This window comes from Staurois parvus, unplaced genomic scaffold (assembly GCF_062004578.1).
Source record: "Staurois parvus isolate SC_StPar_1 unplaced genomic scaffold, SC_StPar_1.0 ptg000064l, whole genome shotgun sequence".
In the NCBI taxonomy this organism is placed as follows: Eukaryota; Metazoa; Chordata; class Amphibia; order Anura; family Ranidae; genus Staurois; species Staurois parvus.
In genome coordinates, this window is record NW_028317860.1 from 6,240,288 (window position 1) to 6,260,334 (window position 20,047).

The 20,047-nt window shown below is 41.6% G+C and overlaps 1 protein-coding gene across 2 annotated transcripts in view; it reads right to left on the bottom strand.

Annotated features, from left to right (window-relative positions):
* VWA8 (von Willebrand factor A domain containing 8) overlaps positions 1–20,047 on the bottom strand; it is a 422,826-nt gene that overhangs the window by 226,075 nt on the left and 176,704 nt on the right. For both annotated transcript variants that reach the window (XM_089668819.1, XM_089668820.1), the window contains exon 22: positions 2,855–2,931. In XM_089668819.1, the coding sequence (XP_089524945.1) occupies positions 2,855–2,931 (77 nt within the window). The remainder of the gene's footprint in view (positions 1–2,854; positions 2,932–20,047) is intronic.

Here is a 20,047-nt window from a genome sequence, read left to right on the forward strand (position 1 = left end):
TACATGCAGTAATACAGTATGCATTTTAACTTTTAATAATGTTAATTAAGAACTATTCTCCTGTAGATTTAAAAAACATCAGTGAGCCCTCACTTCAAGTTAGCAATTGCATTTACATTGCACTGTTTTAGTATATGCTGCAAAAAATCCAAATATTTTTACTTCACACTTTATGAACCATATACAACAGTTAGGAGATGAACATGTGCTCCAGAAACTCTAATCCTGACAATAGCCATGACAGTATAGGACCCATTAAAATGGTAAATCTAAAGTCATGACTTTATTATTCACCTCACAAAGTATCATATGATGCAGAGACCCCACAATCACAATTATGTCAGCAGTAAGATAAAGTGCCAGTGCAGCTTCCAAAATATAGCATTGTAATGACATAGAAATGATGAATTGATTGTTACAGAGACAATATCATGTCAAATCTCATAAATATGGGTTCATGAGATTTGCAAATCATTGCATTCCGTTTTTCTGTAGATATTACACAGCGTCCCAACTTTTTTGGATATGGGGTTGTACTCAAGATTAGTTAGTAGGTACTGTCACATGAAGGTAATTAAACAATTGAACAATGTTCTTTATCACTGCAACATTTATTACTGTCTCAAGCACAGAGCATAACGTGGAGATACAATGACTAATATTTTGCATTTCTCTCTGGCAATAATGCAAGTCTTATATTGTTCCAGCATTACATATAAACACAAAAATACAAATTAACATAAAATGAGTATACAATTTTGAGAATACGCAATAGGCTTTTTATGATAGGGGCTGGAAAATGGCATTTTGTTAGACAGATAATGTATAGAGTTTTCCTATGTAATATCGTATCTTTGCTATTGTTCATCACTGCCACTTTTGCTTATAAAGTAAGAAAGCTAGCAAGTAAATGTTCTTTTAAACATAAATGACAGATGCTGTTTTTAAAACATATAAAGAAATGTAGTGATATTCGATTCTTTATTGGGAATCTGTTACAAAAGAAAAGCGCATGTATGGAAGGAGTGTTGTATAAGCTCATTGACTTGCAAACTGTAAGCTTGCAGAGACAGTAAAACGAAATCTTACTGAGTCAATACTGCTATAATCCAAAATAAAAAAAGTATAATACATGCATTCTATAAAGAATGCTACTAGTACTGATCAAAAATATGTTTGTGGCAGTTTCCATACACCCAGTAAAAGAGAACATTTGTTATGTTTCTGTGCAATCTACAGCTCTACAAACAGTGCTCCTGCAAGTAAAAGGTGTAAAAGACAGTAGATAGCTTTCTTCACAAGATCTGAGAGAGGATTGCCTTTAGCTGGTTGTTATGTTTCAAGACGTTCATTTTTGCAGATTATTAAAGACTTAGGGGAGATTCCTTTAATTTATTTCAGTCTTCACAACAGTTTAAAAGAAACAGTGCACATTACAATGTGCTTTCTGTAGTATACTTTAATATAAATGCCCTTTGCATGCTGACCGCAGACAAGCTGTATGTTTGCTATGCCGATACACTGATTGCTCACAACTAATACTGCAGATCAACACAAGCTAGCACCTGAAATGCTTGTCATAACCAAGTTTAGCTGAAAATCTCTATGACCAGTTAGCAAACCTTTCTAAACCCCAGCTGAAAAAGAATTGCTCTAGTTAGACAAATGTCACTAAAGTCTGATTGACAAGCAACGTAGATCCAGTGATTTGGGCGATGAAAGGCAGAAAAAAGAAATCAGGCTGTGCGTGCAGCATCTACTGTATATATAAACGATTTCATTATTCTGTACAGGACACCAGGAGTGTGTCCTGGATGGCAGGTATATTCCCCGAGTATTTGAGTTGTAGTGTCTTTAAGAGGGACAGTTTGAAGACATAATTGCAAACTCAGGGGTTCTTTCCCATACAGGATTAGGTGTTTCAGGGTAGACTGGTTAGAGAGGACTGACTTTCAGTACTCTTTGGATTGATAAGTAATTTTTAGGGACCCAAAATTTCAGAAGTTCAAAGAGCTTTAGGTGGGCAGAACATCCAAACCCTGATTATAAGGACTCTGGTCCTGAAGGGGTTAACCCACAGGCAAGGGGGTCTTGTTAAAAAGAGGAATGGAATCAGCACCTGTGTCAATGAGGCAGAATGGAGTGCTTCAGAATCTGTGAGCAAGTGTGAACTCTCTGGCAAATGAGGCATTTGTTGCCGAGCCCCTGCGGCCTTTGGCGCACCCGGAGACAAGGAGGAACCCTAAACTCAGTATGGGACAGAGAGTCTGGAGGTGAGCCTACTGTATGTTTCTTGCTACCAGGTCTCTTAAATGTTTTCTTTACATTTGCTGAAGAAAGCTATTTGTTTGCCTGTTTTGAAAGACCAATAAAGACTTTACTTTTACAAGGGGGGGGGGGGGGGGAGTCCTCTTTTTTGGTGGGACTTTAAACGGCACAATTTACTTGTATGATAAATTTCAACAACTCAAAAGATTTTTTATAAAAACAGTATAACATTTTATTTTTACAATCTTCAAAAATTTTTGAAGATTGTAAAAATAAAATGTCATACTTTTTTTTTATAAAAAAATCTCTTTAGAGTTGTTGAAATTTATCATACAAGTAAATTGTGCTATTAAAGTACCACCAAAAAAAGAGGACTTTTCCCCCCTGTGTATTCGTTAGGGATGTTGGCACTTTGTGTATTATATCCCTTCCTCTCTCTATTACTTTTACAAGCGGCTTTATGGTGATCTTGAACCCTCCATATGAGAATATGTTAAAAGCAGTTGGGCAGTTTAGTGAGGTGAGATGCCAGGCTAGTGATAGGTACTGCACATTACATAAAAGCCTTAGAGCCCACCATACCCACCTGTGTAACTGTAAATATTCCCGTGGTCGATTTAATAAATGAAGAAATTGATCAACTATCTTGTTTTTTCCAACTCCCTGTTAATAGAAGAGAGAAAATGTTACTTTTCATTCATGACATAAGGCAAATTTTCAAAACGTGCATATAAGTGTGTTGTGGGTGTTGATCCACCAGCTCAGTACCCTCAGAGCCTCAACTTAACCTTAGAAAGCTAGTAAACCACTATGTTTTCAAGATTTACCAACATCGATACAACTTTCTCAGACTTTCTATAAATAATAATTGTTCAGCTCAATATAGATGTAATTTTATGACAAGTTTAACATTTATGTTTTTTTATGTATATTTTGATCATACAATTTTTCTCATCTTTTCAGTATCATCTTTTCATTTTTATATTAAATATATATTATTTATTATATTTTTTTTTTCATCCTTCCCAGTTCATGTACATATTGCGCTCATTTGATTAATTTTTTTCAGACTTGTTTCATTATTTTCATCCTTTTTGTTTATTTATTTCTGAATTTTTACATTTCTTTACAGTTTCTTGTTTTCTCATTGCTTTTTGTTAATGGGAAAAGGTCCCACTCATTTTTCAGCTTATATCACTATGTTTGCACCATTATCAGGTCTCTTAGTCAACACCTCCTCCCCTAAACCCCTACATCTATCTATTGAAATGTTTAGGTAGCTAAATTCAGCCACCTGTTTATTCATCTTCTTACTACTCTCCCCATCTCTGTCTCTTAAATGTGTACAGTTATTACCCACACATCCCTATTCCGTTCTTCATATGTCATGTGTTATATCTTCAATTTTATTCATTTTGTTATTCTGTCCTTCGTTATTACACCTTTCCGGCCCCTTCACCTGGTTATACTGCATTTCTTTTGCACAAATCCAGGTTCACGATCTCAATCTGCTCTTTTCATTTGATCACTTAGTTACATTGTACCTCCTTATGGCTACTGCTGCACAAGCTCAGCTTCACAATTTCACACAGTATCCAACTCTCTTATCATACTACCCATTTCTTCCAACATATCCTTTCCAATTAGTGTCACAATGTCTTTTTCTTCATAATATCCCTATCTGTACACATTCCTCCATACAATGTTCAGTTCTTCCATCTCCCAGACTTTTGTCACTAGTTCATCTATCTCTACCTATAGAATAATTCACATAAGCCTTGCCAGTTCTTTAAAAGCCCAGTCTTTTACCATCCCTAGTTAGCCCTATTAACCTGCAGTTCCAATGCATCGATTTACATTCTACAGTGTCCATTCTGCCCCAGTTTAGGCTTGCTATGTTATTTCATCCTGATATTACCAAAAATCATTGTCCAAGGTCAGATGTATGCTTTATCTTTTTTTTCTTCATTTTTTATGCTGTTTAGATATTTTTTATTTTACTCAATGAGACATGAACTATACTTAATTTATATATAGTTTATGATTTATGTGTACTATATCGCCTTCATCAGACCATCACTTGTTATTGGTGCTAGCATGTGTTAGATGACAAATGTGCACAACATGGACTATGTGATATAAATATATTAATCACTTGCCCTCCAGAGGATTTACCCCCCTGCCTGACCAGGCCATTTTATGCGATACGGCGCTGCATTACTTTAACTGACAATTGCACAGTCATGCAACGCTGTACATAAATTAAATTTATGTTATTTTTTCCCACAAATAGTGTTTTCTTTCTGTGGTATTTGATCACCTCTGCAGTTTTTATTTTTTCCGCTATAAACAAAAAAAGACAGACAATTTTAAAGAAAAAACAATATTTTTGACTTTTTGCTATAAAACATATCCAATAAAAAAAAAAATCAAATTTCATCATAACTTTAGGCCATAATGTATTCTGCTACATGTCTTTGCTAAAAAAAAAATTCCCATGCTGACAGGAGAGAGACCTGTGTTGTTAGGTTTCCCTGACGATCGCTGGCTGCCGGGGGGAATTGCTGGGCGGGACGCAGTGATTCACATCCCTAGCCGCCAATGGCGGCGTGAGAAGGGCACATTTGTGAGTCCCCTACCCGGCAATGCAAATCACGTATATATACCTGATTTTGCGCAACCCTGCCGCCCTGTAGCAGTATTTCTGCTATAGGGCAGTAGGTAAGCGGTTAAGCATAAATAATATGAATTGCTGTATATGAAATACTGTATTTTATCTACTATTCCTAACACTACTATTATTTTGATATGGATTACCTTTTGTCTCCGATTTGGATTTATTATATTTTGATGGGGTTTTTTACATGTTAGTCCTGAGCAATAATGAGACATTTCCTCTAAAATGCATTCTCTGTATTTGATGCTCTTTAAAAATAAATATTTTCAGCAAATTCTGCAAGATGAAAGTTTGCACTAAGCGCTGTCAAAAACACACCCAATTGCAGAGCCAGAAGATGCTGGACCCAGTAGAAAATGATGGTCTGAAAATGTCAGCATCAGTGGAAGAAGTGGCGAAGAGGAACATGTGAGTTGTTTCCCTGGTGGAGGGCACACTAGAATGTGGATGTGTGTAAGAAAATCCCAGTACGTATCAGAACAGGAAGACTTTTGTATGCTCGTATGCATGCGAATACTCATACGTTTCAGCAATGGCTCACTGCAAGACGTACATTAGCACACGTGCAAACATACTAGCAAGCATGCAGGCTTGGCACTGGCACCAAGTGGCTTATTTAAGCTGGATTGTGACATGAACAGATTGCTGAGTGGTCGTCAGCTACTTATGGCTTTACTTGTGGCCTGACCTGCTATAATTGCCTTCCCGTGCACAACCCAGCTTGCCTCGGACCTGTCTTTGGATTCCTGCCTACCTGTTGTGATTTCGGCTTGTACCAAGACTATGCTTTTGCCTTACATTCCTATACCTCCTGCCCAGCTGTGAACTGATCCCAACTTGTATCCAGACTCTGCCCCTGCATCTTTCTGCCCAGCTGTAGACCTTTTGGCTTGTGTTCTGGCTTCACTCCTTTCCACTGATCAAGTGTCACTGTATTCTGGTCCCTGTCTGGTGATCCATGGTCATCTGTATCCTGCAAACAACAGCTAGATCTGCCTGCTTCAGCAGCCTTCATGCCACTCTGTCACTACTACCAGGGGTGTTGGACAACCCTCTCCAGCTTGAACTCCCCAGGTTTGTGACAATGTGTCATAGTGTGCATGTATGCTGAACAAAAGCATACATCCTCTCTAACGGTGCCTTCCCCTCCCCTCTAAAGCATGCACACATCACTCCCATACTTAAAAAGCCCTCCCTGGACCCCACCAACCTGAGCAACTTAAGACCCATCTCCCTGCTCCCATTTACCTCTAAACTCTTAGAACGCCTAGTCTACAATCACCTGAGTTGCTACCTCACTGGCAACAACCTTCTTGACCCTTTACAGTCTGGCTTTCGCTCACTACACTCCACTGAAACTGCCCTATTAAAACTCACTAATGATCTACTAACTGCTAAAACCAATGGCCACTACTCTGTACTCTTACTACTCGACCTCTCTGCGGCTTTTGATACGGTTGACCATCCCCTCCTCCTTAAAAAACTCCACTCGCTTGGCCTCCGAGACTCTGCTCTCTCCTGGTTCTCCTCCTACCTATTGCAGCTCTCCTTCAGCGTTACTTAAAACTCTGGCTCCTCCTCTTCACTCCCTCTTTCTGTAGGGGTCCCTCAAGGTTCCGTCCTTGGGCCCCTACTCTTCTCCATGTACACCTCCTCCCTTGGTCACTTGATAAACTCCCATGTCTTTAGTACCTATCTATGCTGATGACACACCAATCTATCTTTCTACCCCTCACCTCACCCCTTCAGTCTCCTCTCGCATTACTAACCTACTAAGCGACATATCACATGGATGTCACTCCCCTTCCTCAAACTCAATCTTTCCAAAACTGAGCTCTTAGTATTCCCTCCAGCCCATGCCCCCTCCCCTAACTTCTCCATCAAAATCAACAACACAATCATCAATCCCTCCCCTCATGCCAGGGTGCTAGGTGTAACCCTAGACTCCCATCTGTCCTTTCAGCCCCAAATCCAATCGCAGTCCAAATCTTGTAGACTTCACCTCCGCAACATCTCCAAGATACGGCCGTTCCTAACCTCGGAAACCACTAAGCAACTTATTCAATCCCTTGTTATATCTCGCCTTGACTATTGTAGCTCCCTCCTCATTGGCCTACCTTATGGCAGGCTATCCGCTCTTCAGTCTATCATGAATGCTGCTACCAGACTCATCCACCTTACTAACCGTTCTGTATCAGCCACCCCTCTCTGCCATTCCCAACAGATAAAAGTCAAAACATTAACAATAACATATAAAGCCATTTATAACTCTGCCCTAAATTACATCACCAATCTTGTCTCCAACTATCACCCAAACCGTACTCTCTGCTCCTCACAAGACCTCCTGCTCTCTAGCTCCCTTGTCTCCTCCTCCCATGCTCATCTCCAGGACTTCTCTAGAGCTTCCCCCATCCTCTGGAACTCTCTACCCCAATTTATCAGACTATCGCCTACTCTGCTCACTTTTAGGCGATCTCTGAAAACCTCTCTCTTCAGGGAAGGCTACCCTGCCCTCAGCTAATAATGGGATCTTCTACTCTTCCTACCAGTCCATCCCCCACAGTTATTACCTTTTGTACCACTAACCCCTCCCTCCTAGATTGTAAGCTCCAAGGAGCAGGGCCCTCCTATCACTCTTGTATTGAAATGTATTGTTGCTGTATTGTCTCCCTTTATATTGTAAAGCGCTGAGCAAACTGTTGGCGCTATATAAATCCTGTATTATAATAATAACAAAAGCTCATTCTCTTTAAAAACAGTAAAATTCCACCATAACTCTCTAGCATACCCACTTCTACCAAAACCTGAAATTCCTGCCCATGATTTAACATTGGATCATTCTGGTAGCATAACATTAATCTGACGATAACTTGACATGACTATTTCTAATATGCCATTGCTGCTGCTCTGGTAATACAGCTCTGCTTGGTAACAAAGCATTGTTGTGACCCTTGGGATAAAGCAGCGATTCCTGCTTGAAAATGTATTTCTGAGCTTATGAGATGATTACCAGCAACTCATACAGTACTGCAGCATGGAAACCCACTTTAAGTTGAAAGTGTATTTCCACTTCTGCAGTCAAATTTGAGAAAACACCTTTCAGATGTTTCTTAGGAGAAGTTGTCATGGACAGACTCAGTTTCCTTTCATTAAAGTGTCATTAAACCCAAAAAACTCAGTTTGAGATAGTTAGATTCTGCTGCTTACATGGGCTCCCCTCTTGTCTGTGGCAACAATTTCACAGCCGATCCCCTGGCTGTTGCGTTGCCACTATGAGTGTGTATGCTTCCCCAGCACCCTGATAATAATATCTTCCACTACATTACAGAAAGGGTTAACTATGGCAAACAAAAATTCCCAGACCCTTCATAAACAATGAGAACCGCATAGGTATTTTCAGTGCTGGAGTTACTGTATGGTAGGCAGCAGTTTTTTTTATTTTTTGGGTATGTTATTTAAGTTATGCTACATGAATAGGAACATGTAACAAATATAAAGTAGGTGTTATCCCAATTACTGTACAACAATGCTTGATAAATAAACATTTAGCCCTGATTCACACCGCTGCGACATGTGATTTACAAATCACACCTGAAGTCGCATCTATGGCACTGTCTTAAATAGTTGTGATTTCAAGTAGCGTGATTTGAAAAATAGTTCCTGCATTGCTTTTCCACCACTTCAGTGAGATTTAATTCTCATACAGTAGACTGTAGGGTAAATGACAGTTAAATCACACCTGTGCCTATATCAGCACTACTTTGAATGGGGCCAAATCACACCACTTTGAAATCACATTTGGCATGAACCAGGACTTATGGTTTTATAAACATAACATAACACTAGCCCTGCTTCACGCCAATGCAACTTGTCCTGCGACTTGAAGTCGCACCCCATTAGCGGCAATGGAACAGTTAAAATGGTAGCGAATTTGAAAAAGGTTCCTGCACTATTATTGTGTGACTTCGCTGCAACTTGCACTGACATGTGTTAAATGAAATCACACAGTGTGTCAGAAAGCCATAATGAAGTCGCACAAAGTAGCACAATTTCAGAGCAGCACTGGTGTGAACCAGGGCTAAGGTGTTACTATATTTTTGTGTCCACATATTGTCCTACTGTTGGTAAATATGTGACCCGCAGTTCTAAACCTTAAGGCAAGTATTAGGATAGTGTCAATTTAAGCAGCTATACCATCCTTTCATCAAAATTCCACTAACATGTAAATGGAATTGCTTTATCCTGGGAATATACATGCATTTGTCCTCTGAAATCCCTTTCTTTGTATGCACTTTTCTGGCAAAGTATCATATTGTCATATGGGATTGACTATTTAAATTAAGCCTTTGAAATCCTTACATTTTGTTGATGCAGTCATTTAATTATTGAGAGTGATACAGAAGCTCAGCGCTTAGTTTTTTTTTTCCTATTTGAACACTGCATTATTGGTTAATCACAAAAAAAATATTCAATTTCATTCATTTAAAGAAAGAAATTAATAGAAGACTTTAAAAATGAAAGCAAAAAGAAAAACAAGGATTATTTTACTCACTATAAAATCTTTTTCCATTGGTCAGTTGACAAAGGAAATACATAAAGTCCCCCACATACAAAGTTTTGTTCTGAGAGAGCGTTCATAAGTCCAGTTTGTTCGTAAGTCCAACCAAGTTAGCCTAGGTGCCCAACTAACACAATTGGCTATATAGAACTGTACCATAATAGGCTTTTATTACTTGCACACAAATAAGACATTAAAAATAAACACAAAAAAGTACAGTACCTTGAAAAAGTACAGTAGTGCAGTACAGTACAACTGGCATACAGGGGCTGGCATCCAGTCAACAGGCAAGAAAATGTACTGACTGGAGGAGGAAGAGGAAATGGGAGATGATAGAGCTGAAGGGTTGCCAGCAATAGAGGATGTATGGCAAGCTGCAATTTCACTCATACCAGATGTTGATGAAACAGATTCTTGTTCCTTGCTGGATTCAATTCTATCCACCCTCTTGAAAAGTGATGTCTTCAAAATAGCTCTTTTTTTTCCCACATGGCAGCACTGGATTGCATTCTGAACGGCTACTGCAACCTTCCTGTACTGTTCTACATTTGGGTTCTGTGACTCAAAAACTATCAGTGCTTCCTCAAATAAAGTAAAATTCCCTTGCCATTTGCTTTTTCATTAATCTCTTTGGCTATTCAGTTACTTCTTCCTCGTGTCTCTCTTTCTCTGGACCTTCTATTCCATCAGGTCTTCAATAGTAAGGTCCTCCTGTTCCACAGCAAGAAGTTCATTGAAATTGTTCTCTTGCAGATCTAGCTCCAGCTTCTCGCTGAGGGTCACTAAGTTGATGAAGACCTCCTTGGACTCCTCATCCACCTTTTCAAATCCAGGAAAGTCGTGAACAAACTGAGGGCAAAGGTTCTTCCAAACCCTTTCATGGTCATAAACCTCACACCAAGCAAAGTCAATGTTTTTTTTATGGCCTTGTATATGTTGCAAAATTGTTGCAAGGTTGTTCCGGACTCATCACTTGCCTTTACTGCCTGGCAAAAAGTGTGATGTAAATAATATTTCTTGAAAGTCCCTCTATCTCTTTGGTCCATAGGTTGGATGAACGATGCAGTATTCGGCGACAGATGCACTACTTTGGCATTGCATTGAAAGTTATCCATAAATGAGGGGTGGCCCGGAGCATTGTCGAACAGCAAAAGAATGTTGAATGGGACATTCTGGAAAATGGCCTGTGTAACTCAGGTTTTGGTGTTACTCTTCCACACAACAGAAGAGAGCCTTTGGCTATGTTTTTAAGGGTTCTTGGGTTCTTTGAAAGATAAACTAAGAGAGGCTTCAGCTGCATATCGCCAGAAGCATTACCACCAAACAAAGTTAGCCTATCTTTTGATGCTTTAAAGACTGGCATCAACTTTTCCTCTTTATTGATGTATCTGCAGTCTGGCACCCTCTAACAGTACAGTCCTGTCTCATCCACATTAAAAACCTGCTCGGGTAAATGCCCCTTCATCAATAATTTCTTCAAGTAAAACTGCAGGCAATGACGTGTCTGCGCTCGCTGCCTCACCACTTACATTTACACTGTGAAGGTTGCTTCTAGCATTGAACGAAGGAAACCAGCCATGGCTGGAATTAAAAGATGCACCCTTTGATTCTTCACTGTGTTTCTTTTTTAAGTCTTCATAAAGTCTTTTAGCTTTCTCTTGAATCAGCATTAGGCTGAAGGGGACTCAACGCTGATGTTGATCCTGTATCCACACACTAAGTTGTTTCTCCATCTCTTCCATCACATTTGCATGCTTCTTCAATATTGTTGACATCATTGGCACAGCAGACTTCACATGTTCCATGACCTTGTCCTTGTTCTTTAGAATTGTGCCAAACAATTCATGTTATAAGAATGAGCAACATCTATCATATTTTCACCTCATTATACATTTTCAATTATTTTCACTGTTTCCATCAATATCATTTGGCACTTCTTAGCAGTACTAGCTACATCACTTCTGCTTTTACACTTGCTTCCGGACTTGCTTGAAATAAAGATACTGTACTCCACACAGTACTGTACAGTAACATACACAAAAGCATTTTCATTGGACATGTGAATACAAGTTTGCATCTTTGAAAGTTTGCCATTTGAAGATTCAAATGTAGGGGACCTACTGTATTAAGTCTTCGAGTTATACTACGGCCTAAAGAAGGACTGGACACTGGCAAACAAAAAGGTGAGCCATGGGTTAACCCCTCCTATGACCAGTGTGCCTCAATTTAGTAGCAAAGCAAGATTAAGAGCATGATTATAACCACATAACCATTGAAGGAGCTGTGTGCCTCAATGGAATACAAGAATAGGATTCTGTGGAGAGTACCAGAACCTTTCTTGTTCATTGAAGGGAATGGGATGTCTGAAACCAGTCCAATCAAGGGGTAGACAGCATAGATGAAAACAGCTAATGGGCTCAATGAAGAACATCAATGGGGGACTGCCTACAGCTCAAAAATCTACCTGAAGGACCTTATGCCCAACGCTGGCATCAGAAGAAGCCCAAAACGTCCACCTCGTAAAACTAAGAAAACATGTGAACTGAAGACAAGGTAGCAGGCTTACAAAATTGAGAAACAGAGGCCTGATGCCAAAATGTGCAAGTAGCAATCACAGCTTGAGTGAGCATTGACAGGAAAGTGTAGAACCTGATCTTTGAGACTATAAACATGAACTAAAGTCTGTCTAAGACATCTAAAAATGGTGGAAATAGAAGCTTCCTGAGCCCATCTGGAATAACAAAATGAACCTGTCTTGTGGAAAGAAAGATGGCAGTACACACGAATAGCTCAAAACACATCCAAAAAGGGAACAATAAACTCCTTCTGGTAAAATAGAGTTAGACAAAAAAAAGGCATGGACCATGTGCCGATTAAGGTGAAATAAAAGAAAGGTGTGGGGCACTGGATCTCTTAAAGCAGTAGGTGTTGTCTGCTAGGTCTAAAAGCGGAGATCCACCCAAAAGGGGAAGTTCCACTTTAATGCTTTGTCCCCCGCTCCCCATTGAGGATTGACACCTTTGGGGAGAGGGTACCCGAATTTGACAGGTACCCGTTCCCACTTCTGCTGCGATCGCCTAGGCGATTGGAAGCGGAAGTTGTCCTCCCTCCCTCCCCGTAGTCTTCTGGGACACATGGCAGGTCCCAGAAGACTACGGGGCCACTCATAAAGCGCAGTGCTTCTCGCTCATGCGCAGTGGGCACCCGGCTGTGAAGATGCAAGCTGTCACAGCCGGGCACCCACACTAAAGATGCTTGGGCAGGGAGAGAAGATGGCCAGTGAAACCAGTGGTGGTGAGGACACCGCTGTACCGAGCGACAGGTGGCTGGGTTTTAAAAATCAGTAGCTACAGTTTTTGTAGCTGCTGACCTTTTTTTTTTTCATCTGGAACTCCACTTTAAGCAGTATAGAGGAAATCATTATCCTTAGTCAGTGCCTAATAAATGATTAAGCTAAAGCTTAACAAGCATCTAGAGTGAACATACAAATTACCCCTCAGGATCCCTCCAATTCTATCAGTTAAATACACTCTTTGTTCAACACTATCAAGCCCTGAAGAAGGAGGACCCTTTGAACCCCTGAAACATGTTGGAAGCTTAGAATATAAGAATCTAAATAAAATCAAATCTAGATTGTGCTTTTGATGCAACATAAAAGTTCCATCTAAACATTCCTGTGGTACTTACCTATTCAATGCAATCCCCTCAAATTCAGCACATTATTAGGAAACACTGGGAAGCTCTGGCTAGTGATCCAAAGTTGGAGGTGGTATTTAGAGAACCCCCATATTTGATCATAAGAGGTCACAGGCAGCCAGAAATGCTGTGATTCATGCCAATTTCCATAGTCAAACTAGACTCAAAACTAATACCACTTGGCTCGTGACCTATCTGTCACCATGTGGTATGTATCTCTGTGGTCATTGTGCCCAGTGTAACTTTGTAATGCATGGTAATTCCTTTGCACACACATGTATGGGGAAGAGTTTTCCTTTAAAGTCTTTTTTCAACTGTTCTAGTCAGAACATAATTTACCTTGTTAAGTGTCCCTGCACATTGCCATTCTACAATGCACAGGGAGGAAGGTCATTAATTTTCATTGCCAATGCACAATGCAGAGAAAGGAGGGAGGGTTTAATTTTACTGTCACTGACCACCAATGTAGGGGGAGGGGGTTAAATTGCGATCCAACTGACCAACAATGTGGGTGGGGGGGGATTGTACTGACACCAAGGGAGTTTTTATTGCACTCACTGACACCAGTGTTGGGGGTTATTAATGTACTCACTGAAACCAATGCTGGGGGATATTACTGCATCCACTAATATCAATGCTGGGGGGTTATTATTGCAGGAGGTAGGTGGATCTCACTTGAGAAAGGGGTTTTTATTCAAGAATGTGATTCCCACCTCAACCTGATTCTGAATGTCCACATGGCAGCTGAAGGTTTTTTTCTGGCATTTATCCATGTCCACTTGTTTGTTAATTGCTGTACTTTTAGCCTGAATGTCCTCTCTGTTCAAATGAAAATGTATATGTTGCTTGTAGCTGAGAGTTTCCTCTGTCTGGATAGAAGAGCGGTGGGGAGATCTAGCACATGTATTTTAATTTACGGTTATGTCTTTATATGATGGTTCCTTTAACAAACGTTGGCTGATTGAAGTGCTGCCTATTATTTATTTGAGGTGGTCTATGGTTTTAGTCCCCCTATGTATGTAATTAACCCTTTATGAACTAATGCTGAGATTTGGGTGAGCATTAGGTTACTTTTTGTTTTACTAATTTATCGAAGCTTCCAAAACCTGCGGAGATATCACTCCCCCAATGTCAGAACTGGATTCTGAAGCCAACAGCACAAGGACAGCCTTGTACTTCGTTTCAAACAAACTGGTCTGTCCAGAGGCAGAACTGATTTGTGCCATAATTACATAATGTCGCATTTCAGATTCCTTGAATAAAACAGGGCAAATACAGCATCCACTCATTGCTTCAAACAAACACTTTGGCTTATGGGTTTTAGTGGGACATTCTCATTCTCAGAACTGATTTGCAAAGAGTTTGCCTTTAATGCAAAGGAAGGGTTATATATTCTGTAACCATCATACCATATTCTTCAAATAATAAAAAAATACACAATTATAAAATTATGCGAAATAGTATAGTAATACAATTCTGTTTACCAGTAGCCCTAGTTCAAACTGCAGCGACTTATCGTACGACTTGCATCACAAAGTTGCACGACAAGTCAAACACATTCATTTCAATGGGTGCCATCCTAATCAATGCGACTCAAGTCGCAGCGACAACAAAAAAGGTTCTTCCACTGCTTTTCTGTGACTTTAGTGCCACATACTACAACATTAAACCACAAAAGTAGCAAGGGTATTGCAAGCAAGTCGCAAGACTTTGGGGACACAGCAGTGTGAACCAAGCCATTTGGTCATCAAGAGTAGCTAAATAGTGTTTATAATCACCAGGTAACCTTATGCGAAATAACATATCATACCACAGTATTAGTATACAGTCAGATCCATATGCATATACTGTATTTATACATGTCCTGGCCTGATACTGGAATGATGGTATTATATGTTTAGAATGTAAGTGGTATTTAACCCAAAATCCATTTCTCCTCCATGTACATTCCTAAAATGACAGTAGACATTACAGACATATGCAGAAGCATGCTTCCACAATAGTGCTCGCCGATCCTCGTGTGGAGGTGCTCATAGTGCATCCGAGGTATTGTTTGTTGCACATAGAGCATGAGATGACATACACCACCTTTTGTGTTCCACAAGCGATGAACTGATTAATTGAAAAGAGATCTTCTGATAATGTTGAACAAACTTCCTTAGTCTGTTTATGGACTCCACATTACCTGCAAGTGGGTACCACACACTTATGAGAACCTTGTACTGATAGACTGTGTCTTCCTTTAATCACTCTACAAGGGTCAGCAAACAGAGGAGGGGATAAGATAGAACCAAAAAACAGAGCATTATTGCTCAAAAATCTGCATACTTTGGACAAAATTTAATGGATCTATGGCTGGCCATATACATTTTTCCATTGAGTCTGCAGGGTGAAAAGGAAAAAAGTATAAAAGATTCCTCCATCCAAACTACAAAGTGTGGATGAAGGAATCTCCCATTGTTGGTATTGTACTTTCACAGATGATACCCAGTCAAGATACCCATCACCCACAGCAGCTGCGTCAGATTTGGCTAAAAATATTCCAACTTGCTTTTCCTTTGATTTTTTAATAAAGAAAGGTCAAGCAGGAGGCGGTCAACAAAGCCACCCACTGAGTGAATTTTGGTTTGTTCATCAGGAACTGACTAAAATTCAAACAGTGTATGGTTAGCTTTAGTATCTGAATATACAGTGGGGCAAAAAAGTATTTAGTCAGCCACCAATTGTGCAAGTTCTCCCACTTAAAAAGATGAGAGAGGCCTGTAATTGGCATCATAGGTAGACCTCAACTATGAGAGACAAAATGAGAAAAAAAATCCAGACAATCACATTGGCTGATTTGGAAAGAATTTATTTGCAAATTATGGTGGAAAATGAGTATTTGGTCAATATCAAAAGTTCATCTCAATACTTTGTTAGATATCCTTTTTTGGCAATGACAGAGGTCAAACGTTTCCTGTAAGTCTTCACAAGGTTGGCACACACTGTTGCTGGTATGTTGGCCCATTCCTCCAAGCAGATCTCCTCTAGAGCAGTGATGTTTTGGGGTTATTGCTGGGCAACACGGACTTTCAACTCCCTCCAAAGGTTTTCTATGGGGTTGAGATCTGGAGACTGGCTAGGCCACTCCAGGACCTTGAAATGCTTCTTACGAAGCCACTCCTTCGTTGCCCGGGCGGTATGTTTGGGATTATTGTCATGTTGGAAGACCCAGCCACGTTTCATCTTCAATGCCCTTGCTGATGGAAGGAGGTTTGCACTCAAAATCTCATGATACATGGCCCCATTCATTCTGTCCTGTACATTGATCAGTCGTCCTGGTCCCTTTGCGGAGAAACAGCCCCAAAGCATGATGTTGCCACCCCCATGCTTCACAGTAGGTATGGTGTTCTCTGGATGCAACTCGGCATTCTCTCTCCTCCAAACACGACAAGTTGTGTTTCTACCAAACAGTTCTATTTTGGTTTCTTCTGACCATATGACATTCTCCCAATCTTCTTCTGGATCATCCAAATGCCTCCTAGCAAACTTCAGACGGGCCTGGACATGTACTGGCTTAAGCAGGGGGACACGTCTGGCACTGCAGGATCTGAGTCCCTGGCGGCGTAGTGTATTACTGATCTTAGCTTTTTTTACGTTGGTCCCAGCTCTCTGCAGGTCATTCACTAGGTCCCCCTGTGTGGTCCTGGGATTTTTGCTCACCGTTCTTGTGATCATTTTGACCCCACGGGGTGAGATCTTGCGTGGAGCCCCAGATCAAGGGAGATTATCAGTAGACTTGTATGTTTTCCATTTTCTAATTATTGCTCCCACAGTTGATTTGTTCACACCAAGCTGCTTGCCTATAGCAGATTCAGTCTTCTCAGCCTGGTGCAGGTCTACAATTTTGTTTCTGGTGTCCTTCGACAGCTCTTTGGTCTTCACCATAGTGGAGTTTGGAGTGTGACTGTTTGAGGTTGTGGACAGGTGTCTTTTATACTGATAACAAGTTCAAACAGGTGCCATTGATACAGGTAATGAGTGCAGGACAGAGGAGCCTCTTAAAGAAGAAGGTACAGGTCTGTGAGAGCCAGAAATCTTGCTTGTTTGTAGGTGACCAAAAACTTATTTTCCACCATAATTTGCAAATAAATTCTTTCCAAATCAGCCAATGTGAATGTCTGGATTTTTTTTTCTCAATTTGTCTCTCATAGTTGAGGTCTACCTATGATGCCAATTACAGGCCTCTCTCATCTTTTTAAGTGGGAGAACTTGCACAATTGGTGGCTGACTAAATACTTTTTTGCCCCACTGTAATATCAGTACATTTATCCTCACAATATCCACAACATTTTTAACCTTTACCTAGTCACAAATGTAAGTACAAAAGTTAAATTTTTCCAATTTTTCCCCACAATTTCTGTTATTTTTGTACCTATCCATAGAACTCTTAATTTGGAGATGCTAATCTTCTGGTCTCGGCACCACTTGCTGTTTCCCCATTTTGATAAGCCAGTTTGGATATCCCCTAGCTTTCAAATAAGACATAACAGTATCAATTTTTTTAAATCAAAAAGCTCTTTAGTGGACCAATTGCATAATGACCTCACAAACTCCCCCATGGGGATAGCCCTTACTGAATGATTTAGATGACAGCTGGTGGCCCTCAAGACAGAATTACACACCGCAGATTAACCAATAGCCGCCCAGCCACTAGCCGTTTGGCGGCCGGCAAAATGCAGTAGGTTTTCCGGGTGGATGCCATATAGCGTACTCCTGGGCATGCGCAGTTTTCCCGACTGCAGAGCCGCACAGCGGCACAATCTGTCACCGGCCGTGTACCTCGGACACGGCGATGACAGATCTGAGTACCGGCCCACATTGCCGGTACCATGTGACCTGCTGTGACCAATCACAGAAGGTCACATGACAGTTGTATACAACGGATGGCTTCATTCATGCCATCCATTGTATACTAGTGTCTAGCTGTGAATGGTCACAGCAATCACATGCACATGTCATGTGATTAGCTGTGGCCAAATCACAGCTAAGCACAAAAAAAAAAAAAAAAAGCCTGAATGAATCAATGTCATTCAGGTAAATGCTTGCTTATAGCAAAGTAATTCTTTGTAAAAAAATAAAAAATACTGATCACTTCCTCAAAGTAGTACAATGTTACTATGGTAACATTGTACTTCTTTGGACATAGTGAAATATGAAAAAAAGAAAAAAAAAAAGAAAAAAATGTAATAAAAAATTAAAAATAATAAAAAAAAATATATATATATATTTTTTTTTTCATACTGTCACCAGTCAGTGTCCCTGATCACCGCCATGCCAGTTATATGAGGACGCTGTACTGCACTGGTGACAGTATGTAAAAAAATAGTGAAAATAATTTTTTTCATTTTTTCATTTTCCGAAAAATTATGACAAAAAAAATACAACTTCAAAAAACTCGCCATGCCTCTTATGAAGTACGTCGGACTGTCACCTTTGCAAAAAGGGGTCATTTGGGTGATATCTGTACTATTCTGACATTCTTGGACCTCAAGAAATTAGATTGGCTGTCAGTACTTCAGGATTGATCAATATTCAGATCTATACCATAGTTTGTAAACTCTATAACTTTCCTACAGACTAAATAAATACATCCTAATTTGGATTATTTTCACCAAAGACATGTAGCAGAATACATCAGAACACATGAGTTATAAATGGCGCCCGGAGCAGCCGCATGATTGCCAGCTCCGGCGCCCCTGTCAAAATCCACCACCATCCGCGCGGTAGCATGCCCCGAAGCAACCGCCGGAAGTCCTGCCAACATCCTGAAGGGGTGCTGGGCGCTCTCTCCCTCCGGCGGAACTCTGACGGCTCTCGGTCTACCGCGGCACCTAAAGCCGCGGTCTTTCCTGTCGGCCGCAACGTAGTGAGCCGCCTCCTAAACGTCACCGCCCCAGCAAGAGGGACGAGGGGACACTACCACCACTCCCACCCCCGTCGGTACCTACAACTGCCGCAGTGACCTGTGACGCCGCAGCTCTGGAGGTCCTGCCGCCACCCAGGAGGGGTACTGGGCCTACCGCGACCCGCGAAGCTGCGGTCCTCCCTGCTGACCCAAGACGCCACCGTCCAGCGCCAGAAAGAGGGGAACCTACCACCAACCCTACCGGTACCTACAGCCGCCACCATCGCCGCTGAGAGAGCCCCTACATCCTACGCCTGCACCATCAGGAGAAGCCACCTCCGCCGGCACTGAGAGGGTAAGCCACCACCACCAACACGGCTCCCCTGCTCCCCACCGTGCCACGCAGCCGCCCCCCATGCCCCGCCACTGCTCAGCCCTGAGCCCCGTCATGTGAGCCTGCCACGCGGCCTACAACACCCACAGACACCGGGCCCTACAACACCCACAGGCGCCGGACCCTACCGCTCCCACGGACGCTGGGCCCCACAGCACCCACAACCACTGGCCCACAGTACCCACAAGTGCTGGCCCGCAACACCTACAAGCGCCGGCCCGCAACACCTACAAGCGCCGGCCCGCAACACCTACAAGCGCCGGCACACAGCATCCGCAGACGCCGGGCCCTACTGCACCTACCGAAGCCTAGCCTACAGCACCTCCAGACGTCGGCCTACAGACGCCGGGCCCTACAGCACCTCCAGACGCCGGGCCCTACAACACCTCCAGACGCCGGGCCCTACAGCACCTCCAGACGCCAGGCACTACAGCACCTCCAGACGCAGCGCCCCACAGCACCTCCAGACGCCGCGCCCCACAGCACCTTCAGACGCCACGCCCCATAGCACCCCCAGATGCCACGCCCCACAGCACCCCCAGACGCCACACCCCACAGCACCTCCAG